Source organism: Urocampus carinirostris, chromosome 12 (genome assembly GCF_059441175.1).
Source record: "Urocampus carinirostris isolate Australia breed hairy pipefish chromosome 12, RoL_Ucar_1.0, whole genome shotgun sequence".
In the NCBI taxonomy this organism is placed as follows: Eukaryota; Metazoa; Chordata; class Actinopteri; order Syngnathiformes; family Syngnathidae; genus Urocampus; species Urocampus carinirostris.
Window position 1 is genome coordinate 15,902,622 of NC_142360.1, and position 25,098 is coordinate 15,927,719.

The following is a 25,098-nucleotide window of genomic DNA, read 5'->3' on the forward strand; positions in this document are numbered from 1 at the left end:
TTATGGATGGATACAATGGGTGCTTCGGGAGTACAGGGCACAGGGCAGTCTTATCAGGGCTGTTTGGTCCCTGTATGACCATTGCCGGAGTTTGGTCTGCATTGTGGGTAATAAGTCGGATTAGTTTCCAGTGGGAGTTGGACTGAAGTGTGATAAACAGTCTAGTGGGATGAAGATCAGCGACTCCAAGTTCGGGACCATGGTTCTGCCCCAAGTGAAGGACTTCAAGTATCTCGGGGTCTTGTTCATGAGCGAGGGTAGGATGGAACAGGATATCAACTGTGTCCGCATGACTGCAGACACTGTTTCTAAATAGCAGGGTGTTGATATCCATCATGAAGGAGCTGAGCCAAAAGGCAAAACTCTCGCTTTACCAGTCAATTTAAAGTATGTTCTTGGCCTCAACTTTGGTCATGAACTGTGGGTCATGACTGAAAGAAAAAGATCCGGATACAAGCCCCTGAAATGATTTGACTCCGCAAGGTCACTGGTCTGTCCCTTAGAAATAGGGTGAGAAGCTCTGTTATGCTGAGAGGAACTCAGTGTAGAGCTGCTTCTCTTCCATGTTGTGAAAGGCGCCAGCTGATGTGGCTTGGGCATCCGATAATGGAGAATATTTGGGAGAAATACACATGAACCTTTTTTAGCAAGTAGCTCAGAGTGCATCTATTATTTGTCTCTCTAGTACAAATAATAAGGGAAACTCCACATGCTCACAAGCAATAGGATTACTCCAATGTGTATATATGCATGAGTAATCGAAAAATGAAAGGACTAACACAATCATTGCCAACGGAATACTCACAATCGGGCTAAGATCCGGATTGTTGTACATACGAGGTTAATTCGTTCCTGGATCTAGATTGTATCTAAAATTGTATCTCAAACAAGTTTTACCCGTGATAAATCAATGAAAACCAATTTATGTGTTATCGGCCTCCTAAATTCATCCAAGATAACCCTGGATACCTATAATACACATCTTTCATACAAAACACATTCAAATTGTAATTGAACATAGAAATACAGAGGGAAAAAAAGATGATTGTAACGAAATAGAATGCGTGTTGGGTATGAGCACCTAACATAGAAGAAAATCAGTGGTGGCGGGGAAAAAGTGAGGAAGTGGGATGCAGGAGGAGTGAGGGAGCACGCAAAATGCAATGCGATAAAAACCCAAGCAAGGGATCTGGTCTGTATGACGGGAAACGCACATATTAACTGGGACGAGCTGATGCTGACTGTGAGCGATCTCAAGCAGTCTCTAGTGGTATTGTATGTAAATACTCCTAACATAGGTTTTCTCTCATCTGTCGTGCAAGATTTTTGCTCGAAAGACATCTTGTATCTCCAATTTCTCCTATTTTAAGAAGCTCTTGTGCAGAAGGGTCACTGTACGGGTAAAATTCTGTTTCCAATCTGATTATTTCCTACATGTAAACATATCCAATGATAGCAAAGTATTTATGTATTTTTCAGCTGTCCATGCAGAAGATTGGAAACAATGTGCATGGACTTTCCATTTCAATACATCTGCTAAAAATCCTCAAAGACAACTGGAGGTTGGATTCCCCTTTAAACTGCCCCCCCAAGGTGTTATTCAATAAAATACCTGTTCTATTCATATTGTAACTTGGTCCTTACCGCATTGTTCTCTGCATATCTTTAACCATGAAATTGTCTTTTTAATTGCTCTAGGTGTACGCTTTGATGAGGCAGTGCTGGCTTTACGACTTTGAAGAAAGGCCATGTTTCTCCAGCCTGTTGGGCCAAATTGAAATCATCACGCAAGAGGAAGCCGCCAGGCCAACAGGAAGAACTGCTCGCACTGCCCTGGGAAACGGCACCAGGCCGAGTTTGCAGCTGCAGAAGGAAGGTTAAAGGGAAAGTGTGTATCACTTGAACACTAGAGGTTGCTGTATTGTGTAGTGCAAACGAAAAAGAGTGCTAATAGCACAAGAAAGCATACGAACTACAGAGCCTTAAAGGTGTTGTTCAGAATTTTTACATTTTGTGACTCTGTGCCACCATCTCAAGTCAAGTCATGATCTTCAGTTAGCTCATCCTTCAAATACATGCATTTTTTCGACGCACTTGTCTAAACAATTTTTATTTTCTTTGTCTATTTGGGGGTTTGGGCTGTATTTAAAACAGGCCTTTCCTTAGTTTTACCATTTTCTTGCGACACCAACAATAAACTGTGAAACTGCATAGAGTCCCTCTCCAACCTCCCTCCCCTCTCCCTCACTTTCCTTTGACTTAATTTGTTACGTGTCTCGGAACAGCATTGCTAAATGTAAGATAAAAGCAACATAAGCACAGCGGGGAGAAAAAAATTAAAGGCTCTTTGAGCCCAGTTGGGCATTGATTGTCATGATTACCTAATTGGAGCCACCTGGGGTAATCATCTGACGCGCTGGAATGCGCTCCCTGATTGGTTTATGTTCCCTTTTTAAGCACGCTACGCGGAGACCTCTTCGTCTGAGGATACTTTTTACCCCGTTTGACTCGCCTGATTTTCCTGTGTCTTTTTGACTTGTTTACCTGATTCTGCCTGCCTCCGATCCGACCTGCTTCCGTTCCACGCTACGATCTTCTCTCCAGTCCCGGTAAACTCGACCTGCTTCCGTCCCACGCTACGATTGGCTACGTGTCCCGAAGTTGTCCTTACGGCGTTGCTGCTGACGTTCGACGGTCATTGCGTCTCCCGCTAACCCTGTACGCTTCCCCGAATAAAAGACTTGTAACGAACGCTCTGGGGTCTCCTGTTCTGTTCTGGTCCTCCTGACAGAATCCTCAGACCAGAATGGACCCCGCGATCGTACATGTGCCCCCTGACGACTATGAAAGCCAGAACCAGCAGCCCAATCCCCCTTTAGAATGTGCAGTTCGGCAAGTCATTTCCGACGTGGCGAAATTGGCTAAGCAAGCGAGTCAGTTACGGTTCGAGTGGGATCTGTTGGGTCGGGACTGGTCCTATCTCTCCAAAGTAATGACCCATCAAGCCACTTCATCGGTGCCCAACACTGACCGGGCACCATCGGCCTTATGACTGCGCAATGACTCCCATGCCTGCCTGTTCGACTCCCATGCCTGCCTGTCCGACTCTCCTGCCTGCCAGTCCGACTTCGACTCTCCGGCCTGCCTGTCCGGCTCCGCTGCCTGCCAGTCCGACTCCGCTGCCGGCCCTGATTCTGCCTGTTCTGATTCTGCCTGTCCTGTTTTTGCCGGTTCTGAGTCGACTCTCCTGTTTGCCTGTTCTGAGTCGACTCTCCTGTTTTTGCCGGTCCTGATTCTGCCTGTTCTGTCTGTATCTCCGGTACTGATTCTGCCTGTCCTGTCTGAATCGCCGGTCCTGATTCTTCCTGTTTGCCCTCCGGAACCACCCTCTGCCGCCCCTTCGGATGCTGATGAGGGGGCTTCCCTCCATTTGGAGGGATTCTGAGAGGTACTGTGCTGTTACATAGTTCCCCGATTACCCGTGCTTCCCTGTGACGTGTCTTGGATTTAAAAAAAAATTTCCTGGGGGACTTCTGGAGCCGTCCCTTGACGGGGGGGGGGGGTTCTGTCATGATTACCTAATTGGAGCCACCTGGGGTAATCATCTGACGCGCTGGAATGCGCTCCCTGATTGGTTTATGTTCCCTTTTTAAGCACGCTACGCGGAGACCTCTTCGTCTGAGGATACTTTTTACCCCGTTTGACTCGCCTGATTTTCCTGTGTCTTTTTGACTTGTTTACCTGATTCTGCCTGCCTCCGATCCGACCTGCTTCCGTTCCACGCTACGATCTTCTCTCCAGTCCCGGTAAACTCGACCTGCTTCCGTCCCACGATACGATTGGCTACGTGTCCCGAAGTTGTCTTCACGGCGTTGCTGCTGACGTTCGACGGTCATCGCGTCTCCCGCTAACCCTGTACGCTTCCCCAAATAAAAGACTTGTAACGAACGCTCTGGGGTCTCCTGCTCTGTTCTGGTCCTCCTGACATTGATAAGTCATACTGAATAGAGAAAATATTTTGTTCTATATTCAACCTTTTTAGAATACATCAAACGATACACTCCATCTTTAAAGTAACCAGACCACACCTTTTTCCACCCATTTTCTTTTACCAAGCTTTTGTTATCTTTGTGTATCCATAGCAGCAAGATGGCCTACAATAATGTCAGCTTCCTCTAGGTTAGAGGAATCAAATCAACATTTATTTTCAAAGCACTTATCAGTCAAAAAATTGCAACTCAAAGTGCTGTATAAAACATTAACTTTAAAATAGGAAAATAAAATCCCCTACTTTTTCCCCACCCAACAACCCGAAACACCAAATACACAGACACCCACAATGGTTAAAGGTAAAATTAATACATATTTCCTTTTTATTTATTGACAACTTTTTAAACATTAGGAGGCGCTATATAATACACAATGTCTCTTTAAGATTGTCTTTAGATGTGGTTTGCAACAGTATCAATCTTCTATGAATACCAATGGCAAAACAATATCGTTTGAAGCACTTGTGGGGTGTTTGAGTCCTTTAGAATGTGGTCTTTTTTTGAAAATGCATGAGAAATCGACATTATTTTTCAATCAATATAAAGTAAAATATTTTACCACAAGTGCTTCATGAAGCTTCATCTGTGCATCAGCACAGTACTGGCATGATTGGATTTTGACTTGTATCTCTATCAAGTTATTTTAGATAACATGATCTCCTCCTTTTAAAACTCTTAAGGCGGCTTTTTTTTCTAAAGATAATGTTTAGGTTTAATCTATCACTGTATTAATATATATATATATAGTATTAATTTTGTGATAAGGGCTGGCTTAGTATTCGTCCTTCTTCCTATTCCACGTGAACGCGTAAGCTCTGTTTATCGCACAGGCTATACTTTGTTTAGAAAAGGACACTTTCATGCTTGTGCTTGAGGTTTTCTGTTAGTGTACCATGATAATGGTGAAGGTAAGAAATGGACTGTTTCAAATACAATCCAAACCCCAACCATTTTCCCCCATGCTGTTTTTTTAGTTTATTGTTGCCCTCGTGTAAATTTGAAAACAGAGGATGTAACTACCATAACTGTGGGTCTATAGGTCTGATCAAAGCCTATACAAATACATTTTGCCTGACTTGAAATTCAACTGCATAACCGAGTCTAGTATCTTATCTGTATCATTATATATGATAGCCATATACATCTCCCTGAAAGGTTATATCACAGACCTTTTTTTATTGTGGAAATTGGAATTATACCGGTATCTTAAAGGTTGTTTGTACTCATTCATGGATTGATATACATGGTTTAAACACATTTATATACAGCTCTGGGGTGCAAAGGTAATGGCAGATACACCACAAATAGTCCCTTGTATTGCCCATTGCAGTGAAGGCAACAGACAATTAAAAATACAGAGTTTACAGAGTACAGAGCAGCCTCACAGATGTTAGATAGAAGACTTGAGCTGATCCGCGAGGTTGCTGTGACCTTCCTTGCTCTTGGCATCTCCCTATCTGAAACCACTCTTGCTCACGTGATCCAGTTCTATTCAGTTAAGACTATCGTCGCATTGAAGGGTGGGCGGCCAAGATAAAATAATTTTTGGCACTATTTTAGATAAGACACACTTCTTTAGCTTTATACTGAAAAAGGCATCACAGTTGTGTGTCTAATCTTTCTGGTATCCAGTAAATAGTTAAGAGAATATGCAGTCTCCTGACTTTTATTTTTAAGGGGTTTTTTTTCAGCAATATTCAGAACCTTCTGCCACTTCTGCCTAGTGAATAAAAACATGACAGATTTCAATTTAAATCAATTCCCCTTCATTGAACAACCTTTCAAATGCTCATTTAATATTCCTACTAATAGTTTAAAAAAACATTATCTTAACTTAAGATAAAAATGCAAAAGTACCAGTAAACAAATCTATAAAAATATATTTACAATAAATGTAAAAAGATGCCCCTTCACATACAGTATATAAATATCTAAATAACACTATGATTCATTTTGGACACGAGACAAAAAGAGGTTAATCACTGTCAGCAACAAAGAAAAAATCTAATTGCATTCTACTGCTGCGCAGTGCTTGTATATCTCTTACAGTAATCCCTCGTTTATCAAAGTTATGTTTAAAGAAGAACCCGAAATAGGCAAAGTTTGAGAAGAAACCTTTGGTTTTTTGTTTTGTTTTTAACAATTATTATACAATAAAATAGTCCATTATGCCTCGAAACCCCAAAACAACCCCTTTTATAGGCTGGACCATGTGTTTAACATAAAAGAATATTGTATATTATCTTTTACCATGAACTACTATACCATCAAATAATAGTAAGAAGGGAGACTATATGGCCAATCAGAATGCAAAACACGCTGCATGATGAAAATCTGTAGCAAAATCGTGAAGAGTAAACCACGTTGTAGCGAAGGATTATTGTAAATTGGTCGAACATTTTATCATGAAACCAAATAATGAAATGAAAGAAAATCACCACACCCAACTGTAACATTCAAACTCAAACTTATTCTGTGTTGTAGAATTTCCTGCTGAAATTATAGGCATGATCTGGTAATACATCAATGCTAAACACGAAAACAGTGACCGGTTTTGCTGATGCATACATTTCAGCCTATCAATTGTTTAATTGGATGGAAACATAGATGAGTCGGTGAATGCCAGATTGCACAATTCCATTCATTAGTAAACCTACTCCAAGAAACACCAAACAAGTAGGTGATGGAAAGAACAACAAGTATGTGCTAGGTGTTATTTGTCTATTTTGACAAAAGGGAAGCATCATTAGAGGAAATATGTAATAAGATTGCATTAAAACAGGGGTGTCAAAGAGAAAGAAAGAGACAGTGAGGAAGAGAGAGGGAGAACAAAAAAGAGAGAGAAAAAAGAGAGAGTATAAGAGTAAGAAAGAGAGACAGATATTAAAAGAGAGAGGAAGAAGGAGAGACAGATGGAGGGAGAGAGATGGAGGGAGACAGAGAGAGAGAGACAGTGAGAGAGAGAGAGAGAGAAAGAGAGAGAGAGAGAGAGAGAGAGAGAGAAGAGAGAGAGAGAGAGAGAGAGAGAGAGAGAGAGAGAGAGAGAGAGAGAGAGAGAGAGAGAGAGAGAGAGAGAGAGAAAGAAACTGAGAGAATTATAATAATTGTAATAAATTGTTGAGTTGGTGCCACTCTTGTCCCTTTGTGTGTCCTTTTACGTAAATATAGTTAAAATGGTAAAAATTTAACGATAAAAAGTAGATGTTTCTGATGATTTATTAACAAAGTATCAGATTTGAGAATGTATTGGCAGATGCAAAAAAAGGGAAAAAAAGGTTTATTTTCCCACCCAGTCTTTCCAAATCTACCCAAAAAGATTAACCAACCCCTGCTCTTCAGTATCTTTGAGTCAGCGTACCGGTAGTTTGTATTATTCCTTTGTGCTATTTAGCACTCACTTTCAGTTGTACTACACAATACAGCGACATGAAGTGGTCAACAATATAGGATGTCCCTTTGACTGTATTATGATTCTTATAAATTGATAGTCTTAGTAGACTAACATGAAAATAAAAAAATGGATCATCCCAATGTGACACATTTTGCACAAAGCTCATTATTTATTTTAAATCACAACCCTTGGGGTAATGGAGAGGTATTTTTGTGTCACATGGAAGACGTTTTGTTCCTTTTGACCTTTTACTAATTTCATATCTGTTGTGGGAGGAACCATGCAGGAGATGGCATGTGGAAAGTAGATTCAAGAGGAAGTGCAAAATGTCCTCACTTGCAGGTGTCAACTCATCATTAGAGAGCGTGTGCGTCATCGTATGTACTTTAAAGATAATAATCATTTGTCAATAAGCCAGTCGTTTGTTCTTTCCTCTCCTACCATGGGTTCTCTTTTCTTTGTTTATTACCCCTATTTAGAATTACGACCGGGCCTAAAAAAATCCAGCTTGACTCAACCCGGCCCGCGGGTAATGAGGCCCAGACCGAGCCCGACAAATTAACTTGATTTAAGGGCCCGAGCATGAAAAAAAACTGAATTTGCATATTTAATTCTCAAGGACGAGGGAGAGCACGGAGGAGGAAGAAAGTGTGTCGGTCATAAAATGTGCAGTTACCGAAAAGGTTTTTGATAAGAATGCCTACTTCCAGAGCTTCAACTCTTGTCCCCTTTCTCCTTTCCTCACCCTGACTGGTGATCCGCCAGTCCCGTGGCCCCATCAATTGAAACTTGTATTGAAGCCATCGAGCTATTCAACGCGAGCGATGCTCAAAGGTGGACAATGCTAAACCATAGCCTGAGGCATCTTTCGAAGCCTCAGACCCAGCAAGAAATTTGCAAACTGCATTGCATATCTCTCCAGACACTACGCTGCTCCGGCAGCATCGACAGCGGCCCGGTGAGTCGATCTACCATTATGTCGCCGACCTCCGGGACTTAGCCACTCTCTGCTGATTTGGAGGACGAAAATAAAAAGAGACCGGCTAGCTGAGCGCATAACGGAGCTTAAACTGCGGGACAAGAAAAAACAGCAAGAGAGAAGCCTGGCCCAGCCTATGCTCGAGTTTATCATTGACATTTGAGGTTAAGATCTTCCCTCTACCCCCGTGCATACCTCTATTGGAAGAGCATAAACTGCAGGCAACAGTCAGGAAGAGTTACATCAATCTAGAATCATGATGCAAATTCAGTCAACAATGTGAAGACATTGGCAACATTTGATCTGTTTCTAGTAACAGATCCAAGGCTTTTTCGGTGGCAATACATTGGACAGCTACATCGGACAATGAATCCATTGTTATTTTTATAGTCTTCGTTGGCAATTCACAAGCACCTCCTCACAATAAATACCTAGGTGTGCTAGTCTTAAAAGGGTGAAGATACTGGACACAGTGACAGAGTGGGACGTGACTGCACCTTTTCCCTCCTACTTCGGATTGCAGGATATCATAAAATTGTGATAAAATACGGCAGCCTAGGGCAGTTTACCTAATCTGAGGAACATCTGAGGAATGTAAATAAATGCCCAAAACATTTCTTGTAAGAAAAAGTTAACCTGATTCATTCTGTTTGTAGTTTACCCTCAACTAAGAGCAGGAAATGATGCTGTACTTGTTGATAGGCAACTCCAACCAACTGACTAAAAATCTCCATTCAAACAATCCGAATCAAGACATGGAGGATGTTATTTGTGTCTGACTTGATCCCGGGAAACGAGAGCAGCAAGCAATCGGCTTTCGTTTCAAAAATGCAGTTGATGTGAGTCACTCTTTAGAGGAGATGGGTGTCTTTTGCATTTGAACTAATATTCTTCCATTTCTCTGCACCAGAGAATCAATATTGGTGCTAGTGGCGACCAATTTTAGTACTTCTCTCATTTAATTAGAGAAGAAAAATGTTAATGTATCTTTTTAAATAACTCCTTCCCTCTAAAAATAAAAAAGTACTTTATGTTCTTCCTCTCTTATTTTACCATCCCTTGCACATTATTTCACCTGAAATGAAAAAAGATATGAGCCACGGCTTATAAAATCCCGCCCATTAACTTCAAATCATATTTTTCAATAAATAAAGTTAGATAAATAATAGAACATCTAAATTATTCAAAAACAGTCCAGATGGAATAAAAATGAATACATTACATTTGAGATGAAAAAATGAATGTACGGTACTTGTGTTATATTAGTAACAATTTTGTTTTTGAGCCTGATAAATTCAAACATAATTTGGACTGAAATCTCACAAAAATGACAGCTGGTGGGGACAATAAAATAATAATTGGTAGTTAGGATGTTTGAATGTACCAATACTGTACGTAATGCTCAAAAATGTTGCCAACATTTTGAGATTAGACCTGCAGGTATCTAATACATGCATATGTTGACTATTTTTTGCACTATGATGACTATTTTTGCACCAAATGCATAATTGCACAAACCCTTAGGATACCAACTGTATTACGATACCAACTGTATGTAACATCCTACATGCCAACATTTCTTGTGTAAATATCGTGTAAATTACCACTATAACCTTATCCTCCTTGTTTTATAACCTTATCTTCTCTGTTACTTTATCTTCTTGGCTTTTTACCTCACTGTGAATGTGTGATACTGGAGTGTCATGCCCAATTTCGTTGTCACAATATGTTAACCCATTTTGTAACAATGACAATAAAGGTGTATTCTATTCTATTCTATTCTATTCTATTCTATTCTATTCTATTCTATTCTATTTATTCCGTTTTCATTATGGGACACCTACAGAGGGGATTGCATGGTATGCCGGGTATTTGACTATTATTGCACGCTGTTCTTCGTTGTTTTGACCATAATGAAATGTTGGCATCGTTGTCACGATTAGCCAATCATATAGCCGTTCTTTGATTCTCACACCCTATAGGGCGATTCTGCTTTTGTAAACTAGGAGATTTAATAAAATGAAGGGCTCAAGGAAGGCCTTTAGAACATCTTATTTGAGGTTTGGCTTCTCTCCCTGTCCTCTTTGCAAGTTCAAAGTCCAGTGATGTCTTCTTTCCTAATTTTGAGTATCTACTAAACTTCAATCTCATCAAACTCATCAAACTCATCAAAGCCATACAGTGGAGCCGAGCTATAGTCTGAATCAATACGGAATTGTCCATCCAACAGTGACGGGACACCACAGTCATACAAAGAGCATTATGGAGCTTTGACGCTTTACTCTAGTGACAAAACTTCATAAAAAAGATTTTTAGGCTCGGTAGCGTACAAGTCTTTCTGGTTTTTAACCCTGGAACTGCAGTGAGCCCCCAGAGATGACATCATTTCTCTAGTCGGCGTATAATGCGCCATAGAAAATTGCCTACTGTTCTACTTATGCACTGTCACTATCAAGAAAGACACGCTTCGAAGCCAAAACATGGCCCAGTTTGATTTCACAGGAATCTGTGCTTGGACTTATCGACATATATACTCAAGTCCCCCAAAAGTACTGTTTACGCTAACCCTTCCCTACTTCTCAGGTAAACCACATTTGAGAGCAGGGTCATGTATTCTGTGGAAAATGAGGTACAACTGAGCCGGGAGGAACCGGTGGACCAGCAGCATTTCTTTATAGTAGCAAGGGTCGAACGGGTCCACGTTGTTGGCGGGGATGTGCAGTCCTGCTGTCTTCACACCCATATGAGAGCTCGGTGCCAGGCCTGCTTTTGCCAGACACATCCCTAAGTAAACGTCATCAATGGGAAGGATGGTAATGGAATGGGACATATTGTATATGACTCGCGCTGTGTAGCCTGACAGCAAGAAGCCCCCGCCGCCACAGTATGGAGGGTACGAGTCCGACTCGTGTACCTGATTAGGGACGTAATATTTGCTCGCAGGTTCCCTAATAGGCCCCACATTGTGGATTAGATGACCAGTGAACAGGTGTTTGCCTCCGACATTGTCTTTAAGGCTTGTGAGGTACTCCACCATGTTGTCGGTGTTGGCCAAAACGTCATCGTCGCCATTCAACAAAAAGCGAACCTTGGGACAGTTCCTCTCCATCCATTCCAGGAAAAGCACTTGCTTCAAGGTGAGATTGTAGAAAGAGTCATTAAAATCCCACTGTAGAATGTCCTTGTACTCCTGCTGCTCTAATTTAAGGAGCTTGTTCAGCCTGATTTTCTCAAAGCCATGATCTGTTGTACCTGAAAGGAAGACCCGTCTGATCCAAAGTCCATTGTGTGACCTCTCCTCAGCCCAGGTCTTGCGTAGAACCTCTCGTCTTTCATAGTTAGCAGGAGAGGTTTTGATGACCAAGAGGAGGAAAACATCCCCAGAATGATCGACTCCGCCGCATTTCCAAGGAAGGTCCAGAAGCATCGGGAAATGGCGGCAGTGACGATAATACAGAAAGTTTTTGATACTAATGGGTAAAGCGTCCAACCCAGGGATCTTGGCCACGGACGTGTTTTGATGACAAACTTGCCTGAGCTGAGCTGACGTCTGGTTGGTGATCTGTATGGCGGCTTTTGTAACACCAACACGATCATCTTTGTGAATTGCTCTGAGGCGAAAGTTCTTCAGGTCATGATTGAGAAGAAGGAGATGGATGACCAGCAGACTTAGACTTCCGAGCAGCAAGCAAGTTCGAGCCCTCAAGCGGATCATCTTTTGAAATCTGCTGGAGGGAAAAGTGGATGATTTATTTATTTATTTAGTGCCCCCTAGCGATTAAAACATTTCATTTATTATAAAATACAGTAATTGATTTAAATAATAAGCAAAATACATGAACTATAACATAGACATGCATTTTTTTAAATACTCGTAGGTCGAGAAAGTTGCATTCATTTACATTCCGGTTTATGGTTCGCAGATTCCTTAGGCACAAGGGTCCTAAGGGCACCATTTCTTGTGGTGTGTCATGGGCAAGTACAGCTTGGTGGCGCCCATCCCTCTAGAGGCCGTTTTTTTGAGGGATAGGGGTTTGCTCCTTTTTTTTACATCTTAGGAGACACGATGTTTGTTATTTGGGGCCTCGTGATATTAAAATAAATTAATGATCCAAAAATATTAGATTAAAAAAAAACCTTTTTAAATACTCGTAGTTAGAAGAAATTAACATTTATTTTACAATACACTAACTTCACCTAAAGGAAGGTGACATAATTGTTAGCCATCTTTCTGCGACAGTTACCCAAAACTTAAAAAAAGGCTGGGAGAAAAATAATAGGAAAAATGGTGCGTTTTGGTCACTTCAAGTCTCCGTAGTCTGTATTCTTCCTTGTGCGTTTTAGCATTCTTTTTGTTCGTATTGCACGATACAGTGACATCTTGTGGATAAGTGATAAACACTGTCCCTTTTTAAGTTTTAAGTTTTAAATTGTCAGGCATCTTAATTAACAATATGAAATATTCTATTTTAAAATTACCATGAGAAATGAAAGTAGTAAGGACATAAAATACACTAATACGGAAAAAGTATAGGTTTAGGGAGAGTTTGAATTAATTACCATTTTGGACTCTTGGGGGAGTGCATGTGACGCTTCAGTGCATTCAATTGCAATGAAAATTAAATTTGCAATTGCATTTTAATACATTTGGTCGATTTTTTACATGCTAAAAGTAATTTTGTTGCTATCGTGTAAAGAAGACATTTCCATTTTTTAATTTTTTTATTCATCAACTATGTAACGAAAAAACTGAAATAAAATTTTAAAAAACTAACGATTTATTGCTTTGAGTGGTATTATATTACCTGTGAGTATATCTTCCCATATCTCTAAAGTGTAAATGTTTGCTTTTTGAGGGAAGAATGACCTGAAACTAGATGTTGACAAAACGATGTTCTATTGTTTAGCATTATCTCTCGGGATGTTTTTTAAACAAAACATTTTGTATACAAGCAGCAGATGTAATCCTTTTGTGTGTTCAGTTAATTCCAAAATGGGGCCTCAAAAAACTCAAAAGAATGCTTGGGTAATGTTCGATCCCATTGATTTTGACCAAGCCCAGAACAGATGATGGTGCATTCAGGGTACTTCGGTAATTTTTGTTAAGCAAATCTAAACTGTTTAATTCTCATATTCTTTAAGAATATTACCGAGTTCCTTTATTTACATTAACCGATTGTAAAGAGTGTTAAGTAAATGAGTAACTCATTATCAATTAGTGTTTATTATTCTGTTTTTCAGACAGTAAAAACTGTGTATAGCTTATTTGTTTCTGTGAAATAAAAAAGGCGGTTTGTGTTATGGTTAGGGTTAGGGTTAGGGTTAGGGTTATGATTAAGGTTTGGGTTAGGGTTTGTGTTGTGGTTAGGGTTAGGGTTAGGGTTAGGGTTATGATTAAGGTTTGGGTTAGGGTTTGTGTTGTGGTTAGGGTTAGGGTTAGGGTTATGATTAAGGTTTGGGTTAGGGTTTGTGTTGTGGTTAGGGTTAGGGTTAGGGTTATGATTAAGGTTTGGGTTAGGGTTTGTGTTGTGGTTAGGGTTAGGGTTAGGGTTGGATAAATAAAATAAAATATAAAAAATAGATAAAGAATAAAAAATTTAAAAATTAAAATAGGGTGAGGGTTAGGGTTAGGCTTAGGCTTAGGGTTTATGTTGGGGTTAGGGTTAGGTTTAGGTTTAGATTTTAATTTTTAATTTTTAATTTTTAATTTTTAATTTTTAATTTTTAATTTTTAATTTTTAATTTTTAATTTTTAATTTTTAATTTTTAATTTTTAATTTTTAATTTTTAATTTTTAATTTTTAATTTTTAATTTTTAATTTTTAATTTTTAATTATCTAACCCTAACCCTAACACAAACCCTCACCCTAACTCTAACCCTAACACTTTTTAAAATGTCTTATTTTTTATTTATTATTTTTCACCATCTATTTTTCACCATCGAGAGCTCACAAAGACTCACTAAATAGTAGATTCTCCAAATAGCCATGCTGACGTCAGCGAAAGCGCAGACATGAGGTGACCTGGCGAGAATGCGAGAATGCTCTCCTGCTACAGCAGAGGGTGTGTGATGGAAAGTCATACGTGTTGCCGTGCCTCCTTATAAAATGGAGCCCCCAATATGAGCAGTGAAGAGTATTTGGTCATATGAACCCGTCCTGTGCACATGCACTTTTGGGGGAATCTGCTCTCATGTATGCGTTTGCATGCATGCCTACGTTTTGACTATAAAATGTGGTCGAAGTACAATAATATTTCCAGAATATTTAAAAAAAAAAAAAAAAAAACAGGCGCTTGTGTCAACCTTTTACCAAAACTGAAACCGAATGCGATCGCAGGAGCGGATGATTCACGCTCCAAAACTTAGTCTTGCTTCAAAGAAAAAGCAGTCGTAGACGAGAATACTCTAGTCTCGAAACAATTTTTTATTGTTGTTCAAATATAAAAAAAAATCAGTAGATTTTCAATATAAGGCAGGAGGCCCAACGCTTAAAACGGTATTGTTGGTGAGTATACCCAGCCTTTCTGAGTATTTTGGGTACCCGTAGCAGCAAGATAGCGGACAATAATGTCTACTCCCTTTACGTGAGGTTTATGTTATGTAAGATGTATGTATATTTGTTTTATTTTCCACGGCGCCTGTCTGTTTTTATCTTACTTCAAGCAGAGCTGTTCGGGGCAGAACACATCAGGTTCAAAGAATGGGGACCGGGGTAAGTGCTGGAGAGTGATATCATGCTCGTCTCTACATGTTTTTTTTTATTATTTGTTAGTTTAGCATGAAAATGGTGAAAGTAATAAAAGGCATGCTTCACGTACAAAACGCTAACCCAAAGCAATTAAAAAAATTAAACAAAAGTTTGATTGAGTACATCTAAAAAATGCACTTACTTGCACATGCATCACGAATAAACTGCAGTGATGTCACAAACCAGGAGATGGCGGCAGAGATTAACAAAGCTCCTAATTCCATTTACTTCCTTAAAGAAAATTTTGTTTATCTATTCTTTTTTTCCTTTGTGAAAGCAAAAAATAAAAATATAAATGTCTAGAAAAAATGTTCATGCTGTATATCTAAATACCCATTAAATTATGAGTCACCAAACGTTATTTGTAAATGCATATTTGAAACACGTGCAAATATGAAAAATGGATTGCTTGTAGTATCCATTTTTCTCATGTATTGCCGAGGCATCAGTTCTAAGGTCCTCGGGTCGAGACCGGGTGGAGACATATGTTAGCCTGGAGAGGGATGGGTGACGCCAGGCTGTACTTGCCCAAGACACACCACAGGAAATTGTGTCCCGATGACCCTTGTGGTTAGGGGATCCAACCAACCAACCAACCAACCATCGACATAAACAAAAAAAATAATTATCAATCAGCTGTTTTTTTTCTTCCGGCCATGGTGCAAACTTTTTACAACCTATACACTCAAAAGTTCAGAGACCCCTGCGGTAAATAGTTTACCTTTTTTTCATTGAAATAACAATTAAACAAATAAATATCATGAAAAACGAGCAAAATGATCTTTTAGAAAAGTTTTTTTTTTCCCTCTTATCAGAACTCATCTCTGGGGTGCCTCAAGTTGGTCTGTCACGACCAGTACGGAATGAGGACCCAAATGCGTAGCTTTAACCACAAGTTTTTTGCGGTAAATAGTTCACCTTTTTTTTTCATTGAAATAACAATTAAACAAATAACATGTAAAATGGGCAAAATTATCTATTAGTAAAGCTTTTTTTCCCTCTCATCACAACTCATATCTAGGGTGCCTGAAGTTAGTCTGTCACGAGCAGAACGGAATCAGGACCCAAATTTCTAACGTTAACCACAAGTTTATTGATAGAAAGAGGAAGGGCAGCGCCCGCGATCCCGTGCGCGCTGGACGCGGGAAGCAAGCCGCTCACACAATCACATCGTGTTCACAATACGGAAGTGGATCTTCCGGAGCGGGAGATGGCGGTGTCGAGGACGGGAAAAACAGGTCGATAGGACAGGGGACAGGAGAGCAAAAATGTGGTCGGAATCAAAAACGAGTCGTAAGCCGGGACGGGAGCGCAAACATGGTCGTAGCCGGAGACAAACGAGGAGATCAGGAACGGACAGGTGGAAAAACGGGTGCAAAAAGCGGGACCGACGGGAGTCAGAGTCAAAGTGCTTGCCTTGTAGAAACAGAGGTTCGCTGATGGACTGACAACAGGGGAGTGAAAGGACTGGGCTTAAAAAGGGCAGGGAACCAATCCGGTAGCCCGCAGGGGCTGACGCCAACCAGCGGGCACAGGTGATGCTAATCAGTCATCATGACATTGCCAACTTTAATTAAGGATACAATATTGTGAAAATAAATGTAAGAAATAGTCAAATAAGAAACAAAAACACTCAGAATAATAATTGTGCTATTCTATAAATACTTTCTACTACAGGGGCCTCCAACCATTTTCAAACTGAGAGCTACTTTTTGCTACTCATTGGTCCAAAGGGCATCTACCTTGATATACAAATAATAACTTATTTTGTACTAATTAATATATTGTCACTATGTTATTACCAGGTTACTTATTGCAAGTAGAAAGAGGAGAGAGAGAAAAAGGGAAAAAGAAAGAAAGAGTGGGAGAGAAAAAGGGAGAGAGAAAGAAAAAGAAGGACAGAAAGAAAAGGGAAAACGAGAGAAAAAGAAAGAGAGGGAGGGGAAAGAGAAAGAAAGAGAAGAGAGAAAGGTAGGAAGCAGGGTAATTTTGACTCAGTCTACCCCCCGAAAAAATCAATTTACTAGAAAATCACAATGTCCTAGTGCATGGGATATTTCCAGGACACATGCGCGGGCAGCTCAGCTGTCCTCAGAGGGCAGGTTGGAGACCCTTCTTCTACTATAATGTAACTTGTTTTAAGTAAAAAAAAAATGGTTAACACTTGGAAAGGGAAAAAAAACACTTGACTGTTCAATAAGATTTCATTTTAATTCAGTATGTTCCTCTACTGATATGTCAATATTTGCAACCAAGACAATTACATTGGAACATGAAAGAAAGGCAAACATTTCATTAAAATCTTTGTGGAAAACAACAAACCATGACATGCTTCTGACCTCTCCCTATTTTCCAGCAGGACTAAATCCTATTCTCACCCACCACCAACAGCCAATAAAAAACACAAATGGGCAAATAAAACCGAGATCACAAATCAACAGGGGCCGGCCTAACCCTAAACAGCACACGGAAGCGCATCTTTTCCGAAAGGAGCACAAATTAATTATATCGTATGATGTGTGAAACCATAACATTTGGGGAGGAGTCACATTCGATGAAAAGTGTTTATTAAATTGCTCAGCTCGTGTTTCAGTTTCAATAAAGAAGAAAAAATATATTTACAATGCGTTGGCATCGCTCAAGTATCATAAATTTGTCATTGAAACTAGCTATCCTATCTTAGTTCCGTACTGAAATGAACCTTGAACCTAATGCCACTTCGATAGCTCGTGCAGTGCATGAAACGTGAGAATAATCTTGTGCATTTCCATGTAGCTGCTCCCCCGCGTTTACAGGGACAGTGAGTAATATTTAGTGCCTCCTAGTTGTAGAAAAAGCTTTTATTTAGTAAAAAAGCTCAAAACATTTATTTGATTACAGGGCAAAAAATACATACAATACCATCCATCCATTATCTGCACCGCTTATCCTCAGTAGGGTCGCGGGGGTCCTGGTGCCCATCCCAGCTATCTTATACAGACAACTCACTCGCTCATCCACACCTAGGGACAATTTGGACCGGCCAATGAACCTGAAATGCATGTTTTTGGAATGTGGGAGGAAACCGGAGTGCCCGGAGGAAACCCACGCAAGCACGGGGAAAACGTGCAAACTCCACAAAGGAATGGTTGATTTCATTACCTCAACTGTGCCACACTCGCGCTAACCACTGCGCCACCGTGGTGCCCACTATCATGCCTATGTTATACAAATAAAAAATCATAAGTTGAGAAATTTGTAGTTATTTAAAATAGTGGAAGCCCTACCGAAGGTTTCCGACATGTTTGTCTGACATCTTGCTGCTTTCTGTGGCATTTGTTGTCATTTGGATTTGTCAACAGTGCCATCCAGTGGTCGAATATTACACACTGGGGCTTTGATTTGCAATATGGTTAAGTAATTTAACACAATTTTACACCGATTGATCATTCAAATCAGTAACTACAATTTATAGGTATTTAAAAAAATGAATTATTTTAATTGAAAATTATTTTGTTGGTATTCAAGCCTTGCTATCTTTCGTCTCTGTTCCTGTCACTTCATTGATGGAATTTGATTGTTTTATTTTGGAACAGTTGTTTATTTTTATATGTTGACTGGTGGATTGACTAAACCTGTCAATAAAATTTGTATTAAATGTAAAGAGGGATAGAGAGAATTTTAAGTAGTATTGGTCCATGTTACTGGTATCAAAACTAATACATGATTGAGAGCTTAGTGTATCAATTTGAAAAAAGGTGAAAATGAACGTTTGTTACAAAATATCCTTTTTTCAAATTAATGTATTTATCCTTTCAAAACATTAAAAATACATAATTACACTCAAATGAATAATTACATATTAATCATAATAATAATAATAAAGTAAGAACATAAAAAATGAAAAATTATATAAAAAAAATGGAAAATAAAATAATAAATATAAAAAATCTAATTAAAAAATGAATAAAACAAGAATAAACCAAAAAAATACATACAATTAATTTTTAATAATATACAAAATGAAAATACATCATTTTTAAGGAATAAATATGATAAAAAGATCAATGTTACTGTAAAGCTTAATACATATACAGATTTGTTATTTGTTTGCAAGGAATAAGTCTATTTCTTAAAGCTAACATAATTGAATATGAACTCCAACAAAAGACATATATATACAATTCATAAATTCTACCGACTATATGGAAAAAAAACTATAAGGAACAAACTACATGAAAAAAGTCTAAATGTGGCCAGCATGACTTATTTGGACTTTAAAAGTGTTCAACTTTGGAAATGAACCGTATTTGTTTCCAGGCTCGCGTCCCCCCCACTGCCCACCATGGTTTAAAACAATAAAATTAATAATAGAATAGAATTCATAAATAATGTACTTAATTCTGTTTTCAACTTCGAAAATGTGTCGTTCTTTTAGAGGAACCTAACTTTTTACGCAGTAAAAAGAAACAAACAAACCAAATAAATAAATACACAAAACAATATTTGTACGCCAAAAATAGTAATAAGAAATGAAAATCTTACATTGCGAGGGCTCTCACCGGCGTGACTGCGGATGTTTGTCTGCGCGCGTGCACGCGACAGGGCGCGCGCTGGACCGCAACAACGACCAAAGTCCGGAGGCGGCGGGAGCGCGAGCGCAGGGCGTGGCCAAATGACTTTCTTTCTCTTACTTTCTCTCTCTCTCTCTTTCTATCTCTGTCTTTCCTTGTCTCTTTTGCGTCCTGTCTTTCTTGTTCTTCTCTCTGTTTCTATTGTCTCTCTTTCTAACACTATTTCTCTTTTTTTACTCTTTCCCTCTCGTTATCTTTCTTTTTCGTCTCTTTCCCCCCTCTCTTTCTGACTCTTTCTGTCCTATCTTTCTCTACTTTCTTCTAAATTTCTCTCTTTGTCCGTCTCTATTCTCTTGCTTCTCTTTCATTCGGCCTTTTTTCTCCATCTGTTGTACTCTTTTTTCTTGCATTCTCTCCATCTCTTTTCTCTTTCTCTTTCCTTTTTATCTGTCCTTTCTTAGTCTGTTTGCCTTTTTTTCTCTTTCTCTTTCTCTGTCTCTCTCTCTGTCCATCTCTCTTTCTTTCTATCCATTGCTCTTTTCTCTCTTTCCTTATGTGTACATCCCTCTTTTTTCATTTTCTCTATTTTCTCTCATTCTCTCTCTGCCAATCTTTTTTTCTGTCTCCCTTTCATCTCCATTATTTCTCTCTTTCTCTCTCTTCATCTCTCTGTCTGTCTCTATTTTTCTTTCTTTTGCTCTCTGTCTATCTCTCTTTTTGATCTGTTTGTATGTCTGTATGTCTCTCTATTTTTTTCACTCTCCTTCTCCTACTAGTTCGACCCAGTGAGAGAGTGCTTTTTCTAGCGTCCCTGGGCTAGCGCATTTATTTTAAAGGTCTTTTGGGGTATGTCTCTATAAGCGTTGCACATCTTAAAACATAAAAATGTGCTAATTTTTCCCCAAATTACAGCTCAAGTTCCAAAAGATTTGATGGTGATTGTTTGTGAACAGCATTTTTCAGTTCTTTTTACAAATCCTCAATAGGATCGAGGTCTGAACTGGTCTAACATCGTTATATTGTGAGCTTTAAACCACTCCATTGTAGATTTTGCTTTATGTTTAGAATTGCCGTCCTCATAGAAGGTGAACTTTCCATCCATCTTCCCATCTAATCTAACAATCTCCCAAGTCCCTGTAGAATAAATGCACATAAAAGCACATCTTGCGCACCACGTCTGACAGTGGGGATGGTGTTTTCAGGGTGATGTGCAAAAATACTCTGCATTCAGCCCAAAAAGTTCAAATTTGGTCTCATCTTCCATAAAGGGCAGATTCATGCAGAGTTCGACCATATAGTTGTTTTATGCACGGATTGCCTCACTTCAGCTGTGTGTGCCTGGAGTTCATCCAATGGCATCATCACCTCTTGGTTGCTTCTCTGATTAGTTTTCTCTTTGTTTGGGCCAAAAGTTTAGAGAGACAGCAATATGACATTAGTTCTTGGACTGAGCCTCACGAGAAACTAACATCACGTTAAGTCACTGCCTGGCTTGCGGGGAAGGAGACATTTATTGAGCAGACAGATAAGCATGCAACAACTTGCAAGAGCTTGCAAAGAGAAAACACTCACTTGGAAGTAAAAGAATGAATTAGGCATGAATCACTCACTTAGCCTTGAAGGCACCCATGTAACATTCAAACACTACACAACACATGTACACTAGTTACATTACAAAATATGGACTGCGATAATAACAGTCTTTTGTTTAATCAAGTTAGAAATGATAAATATATTCACGCGACTCATATTTGGAATTTCTTTTAATAGGTGGTTGGATTTAAGGAATTGATTTTTGTTTTCTCGATTTAGGTCGCAGCTTGTTATTGGGACGGAATGGTGAGAACCAATGAGACGGACCTGTTATAATACTCCACCATCGTGCTGCTGCATCTTGCTAAAGATTGGACAAAATAAAGAAAAATAGTGATTTTTGGACACTTTGAGTCCCCGCAGTTTGTACCGTATTCTTCCTTTTGGTCTGTAGTACAGCAACATCTAGTGGTTAAATTCTGTTTGTGTAATTAAAAACAAGAGCGAACCTTAAGCCAGAAAATAATTATCATAGGAAGCATTACGGGACTTTATCTGGTGATCGCAGGAAAAGAAGAAACATGGTGGGATAAAGGAGAAGTTGAGTCACAACTGTATGACTCAGAACATGTGGCAATTTCCCGATTTTGTTTTGGGCTGTGTGTAACAACTGTTCAGGGATTTTTGACTCAGAGCCGACCTGAGGCATAAGCGGGATAAGAGGCGCTTAAGGCCCCAAAACCACTAGGGGGCCCCCAAGAGTGGTTACCTTTTTTAGTGCCAACATTGTCCCCATTGTCACTTCGGGTGTCCACTCAAAACAGAAATAAAAAAAAATACTACACAATACCTACAAAACTAAATTATCAAATAAAGGGCTTAAAAACAGGGACCTCAAATTTTATTTTGCTTTCATTTTGAAAATGAATGAATGAATAAAATGAATAAATAGTACAGAACTACTACAAAAATTCTTTATTACAAAATACTACTACATAATTATTTACTCCAAAATACTACAAAAAGACAACTACAGTAATATTACAAAAATACTAAAGGTATATGAAAAAAATGCTACAATGGAAATACTACCAAAAAAAACTACTAAGATATTGCTTTGGAAATTATCAATTATACTTCTACTGAAATACTAAAAAAATACAAATACATAAATACTATGATATAAAAAACTACTAGAGGAAGATTACTACAAAAATACCACTGCGAGAAGTTTACAACAGAAATACTGCAAATTACACCCATAGCAATACTACAAAAATTCTCCTATGGAAATATCATAAAAATACTACAAAAATATAAGTACAGTAACGCTGTACTACAAAAATACTTCAGAAATACTAGAGATATACAACAAAGATTCCTATATGGAAATATGACGAAATACAACGATATACTACAAAAAATCTCCTTTGAAATGATCACAAAAATACTACAAAAAAAAACTACAATAACACTGTACTACATAAATACTACAGAAATACTCAAGATACACAACAAACATTTTTATATGGAAATACTACAAAATACTACAAAAAATAAATAATACTACAGTAATACTACAAACATACTTTGATCATAGTACTACTGTAATAATACAAAATACTATTAACATACTACAGATATACCACAAAAAAAAATCTACTTTCAAAATACAACAAAAGAACTAGAGAAATACTAAAAAATACGACTATGGATATACTACATAAAAATGTCTTTCGAAATACTATAAAAATAGTACAAAAATAAAACTACAGTAACGCGACAAAAAACCTACAGAACTTCAATGAAAATCTGACTTCAGAAACACTATTCTAAAAAAACCTACAGTAATACTTCAAAACTGAAAAACAAATGACGTGCTTGAAACAGGGACCTAGTATACTATTTGCTCTAATTGTGGTCGTTTGGAAACCAATTAGATGAACTAATCTATTTAAAAAGAAGCATAACATGTCACATGCGGGCCCCTGACTCCAAATAGTTGCCCACCCCTGGAGTTGAACATGGAATGAGTTCTAGTAGGTATGCAAATTATCAAGTAATAGGGGGCCCCAAATCGAGTTTTGCTCAGGGCCCCATAAGGGCTTGGGCCAGTCCTGGTTTGACTCATGACTCAAAAATGTTAAACAGTTTTGAAAACATTATATTTTGTTCTTGTCTTATTCACTCAAACCGACAAAACAAATGTGACTTATCGGGTTGAATTGTCAAGTTGTTTACAGAAGCGAAGATGGTTTTCAACCACACTCAGTGATGTGCAGTCGAGCGAGGCAGGTCCTCACGTGCCTCACCTGCCTCTCCTGATTGCTTCACATTTTGCCTAACATTTCATGATAGAAATATCTCATCTCATCTCATTAGCTGCACCGCTTATCCTCAGTAGGGTCGCGGGGTGCTGGAGCCCATCCCAGCAATCATCGAGCAGTGGGCAGAGGACACCCTGAACTGGTTGCCAGCCAATCGCAGGGCACACAGGGACAGACAACTCGCTCGCTCATTCACACCTAGGGACAATTTGGACCGGCCAATCCACCTGAAATGCATGTCTTTGGAGTGTGGGAGGAAACTTGAGTGCCCGGAGGAAACCCACGCAAGCACGGGGAGAACATACAAACTCCGCACAGTAAGTCCGGTAGCTGGATTTGAACCCACACAGGAGGTTCCCAATACCTTAGAACTGTGCCGCACACGCGCTATTCACTGCACAGCCGTGCTGCCCAGGAAGAGAAGGCGCCTGAATAGAAATATACAAATATACAATGAAAAAATAAATAAAATGGTGATATTCATAATTGTTTAAGTTATCTCTCATTAAACTTCAAAAATATAATTTTTTATAGTTTACGGTGAATATTAGTCAAGTCGTGTGTATTTGTGTCGCCCTTAATCACAAGGAGTCTCAAGAATATTGGTAGTGTTGAGTATGTGACTGGCATCTCATTCCCTTGCACCCTCAATTTTAATCGTGTGAACTGAATTGAAGTTGGGCAGCACAGAGGCACAGTGGTTAGCGCGTGTGCAGCACAGTTTTGAGGTCAAGAGATCAAACCTTCCTGTGTGGAGTTGCATGTGCTCCCTGTACTTGCGTGGGTTTCCTCCGGGCACTTCAGTTTCCTCCCACATTCCAAAAACATGCATGTTAGGTTAATTGGCCGGTCCAAATTGTCCCTAAGTGTGAATGAGCGAGTGAGTGGTCTGTCTCTGTGTGCCCTGGGATTGGCTGGCAATCAGTTCAGGGTGTCCCCTGCCCACTGCCCGAAGACGGCTGGGATGGGCTCCAGCACCCTTGCGACCCTACTAAGGTTAAGCATTGCAGACAATTGATGGATGGACATACTTCTTTCAGGTATCCACAGATGACGGGCTTCAAAAAAGAGGATGAACGTCATCTGATTGTCAACTGGCCATAGACAGGCGTGGTAGCGTGGCCGAGCGGTCTAAGGCGCTGGATTAAGGCTCCAGTCTCCTCGGAGGCGTGGGTTCGAATCCCATCGCTGCCAGGCATTTATACGATGTAAATGGCAGATGTGTTCACAATTTAGTACGTATACTTTAGTAGGTCTTGAGTAAAGCCTCAAGAAATTCTGTCACACATATCCTCTTATTGTTAAGTTTGCGGTATAAAACATATGTAATCAAACGGAAATGCGAATAAATAATCATAGCAGACAGTTCTTCCACCGAAATTTTACCTTAACCGACAAAAATAATAAGATTACTACGCAGCGTATTACTGTGTTGAGCATCTGCTCAGGAAGGGTTAAAGGTATGCCGTTCTCTTGCCTCATGACCGACGGCGATAGTGAGACAAGGGTTTTTGATA

The 25,098-nt window shown here is 39.2% G+C and overlaps 2 protein-coding genes and 1 non-coding gene across 5 annotated transcripts in view; 2 read left to right on the plus strand and 1 right to left on the minus strand.

Moving 5' to 3' along the window:
- Positions 1–2,157, plus strand: part of jak3 (Janus kinase 3 (a protein tyrosine kinase, leukocyte)) — a 34,980-nt gene extending 32,823 nt beyond the window's left edge. Inside the window, exons 23-24 of the mRNA XM_088349245.1 lie at positions 1,480–1,593; positions 1,699–2,157. Of these exons, the coding sequence (XP_088205371.1) occupies positions 1,480–1,593; positions 1,699–1,881 (297 nt within the window). The 3' untranslated portion in view covers positions 1,882–2,157. The remainder of the gene's footprint in view (positions 1–1,479; positions 1,594–1,698) is intronic.
- Positions 1–19,753, minus strand: part of LOC148355077 (N-acetyllactosaminide beta-1,3-N-acetylglucosaminyltransferase 3-like) — a 30,817-nt gene extending 11,064 nt beyond the window's left edge. The window contains exons 1-2 of one of the 3 annotated variants that reach the window (XM_088349243.1): positions 19,693–19,753; positions 11,334–12,144 (exon numbers count right to left, since the gene is read on the minus strand). In XM_088349243.1, the coding sequence (XP_088205369.1) occupies positions 11,334–12,134 (801 nt within the window). In that variant the 5' untranslated portion in view covers positions 12,135–12,144; positions 19,693–19,753. Of the gene's footprint in view, positions 1–7,085; positions 12,148–19,692 lie in introns of those variants that run through there. The other 2 variants (XM_088349241.1, XM_088349242.1) reach the window with 2 other exon arrangements.
- A 4,940-nt stretch (positions 19,754–24,693) lies between these two features.
- trnal-aag (transfer RNA leucine (anticodon AAG)) lies at positions 24,694–24,775 on the plus strand. Its single transcript has one exon. It is a non-coding gene; the product is annotated as a tRNA-Leu (tRNA).
- The last annotated feature ends 323 nt before the right edge of the window (positions 24,776–25,098 follow it).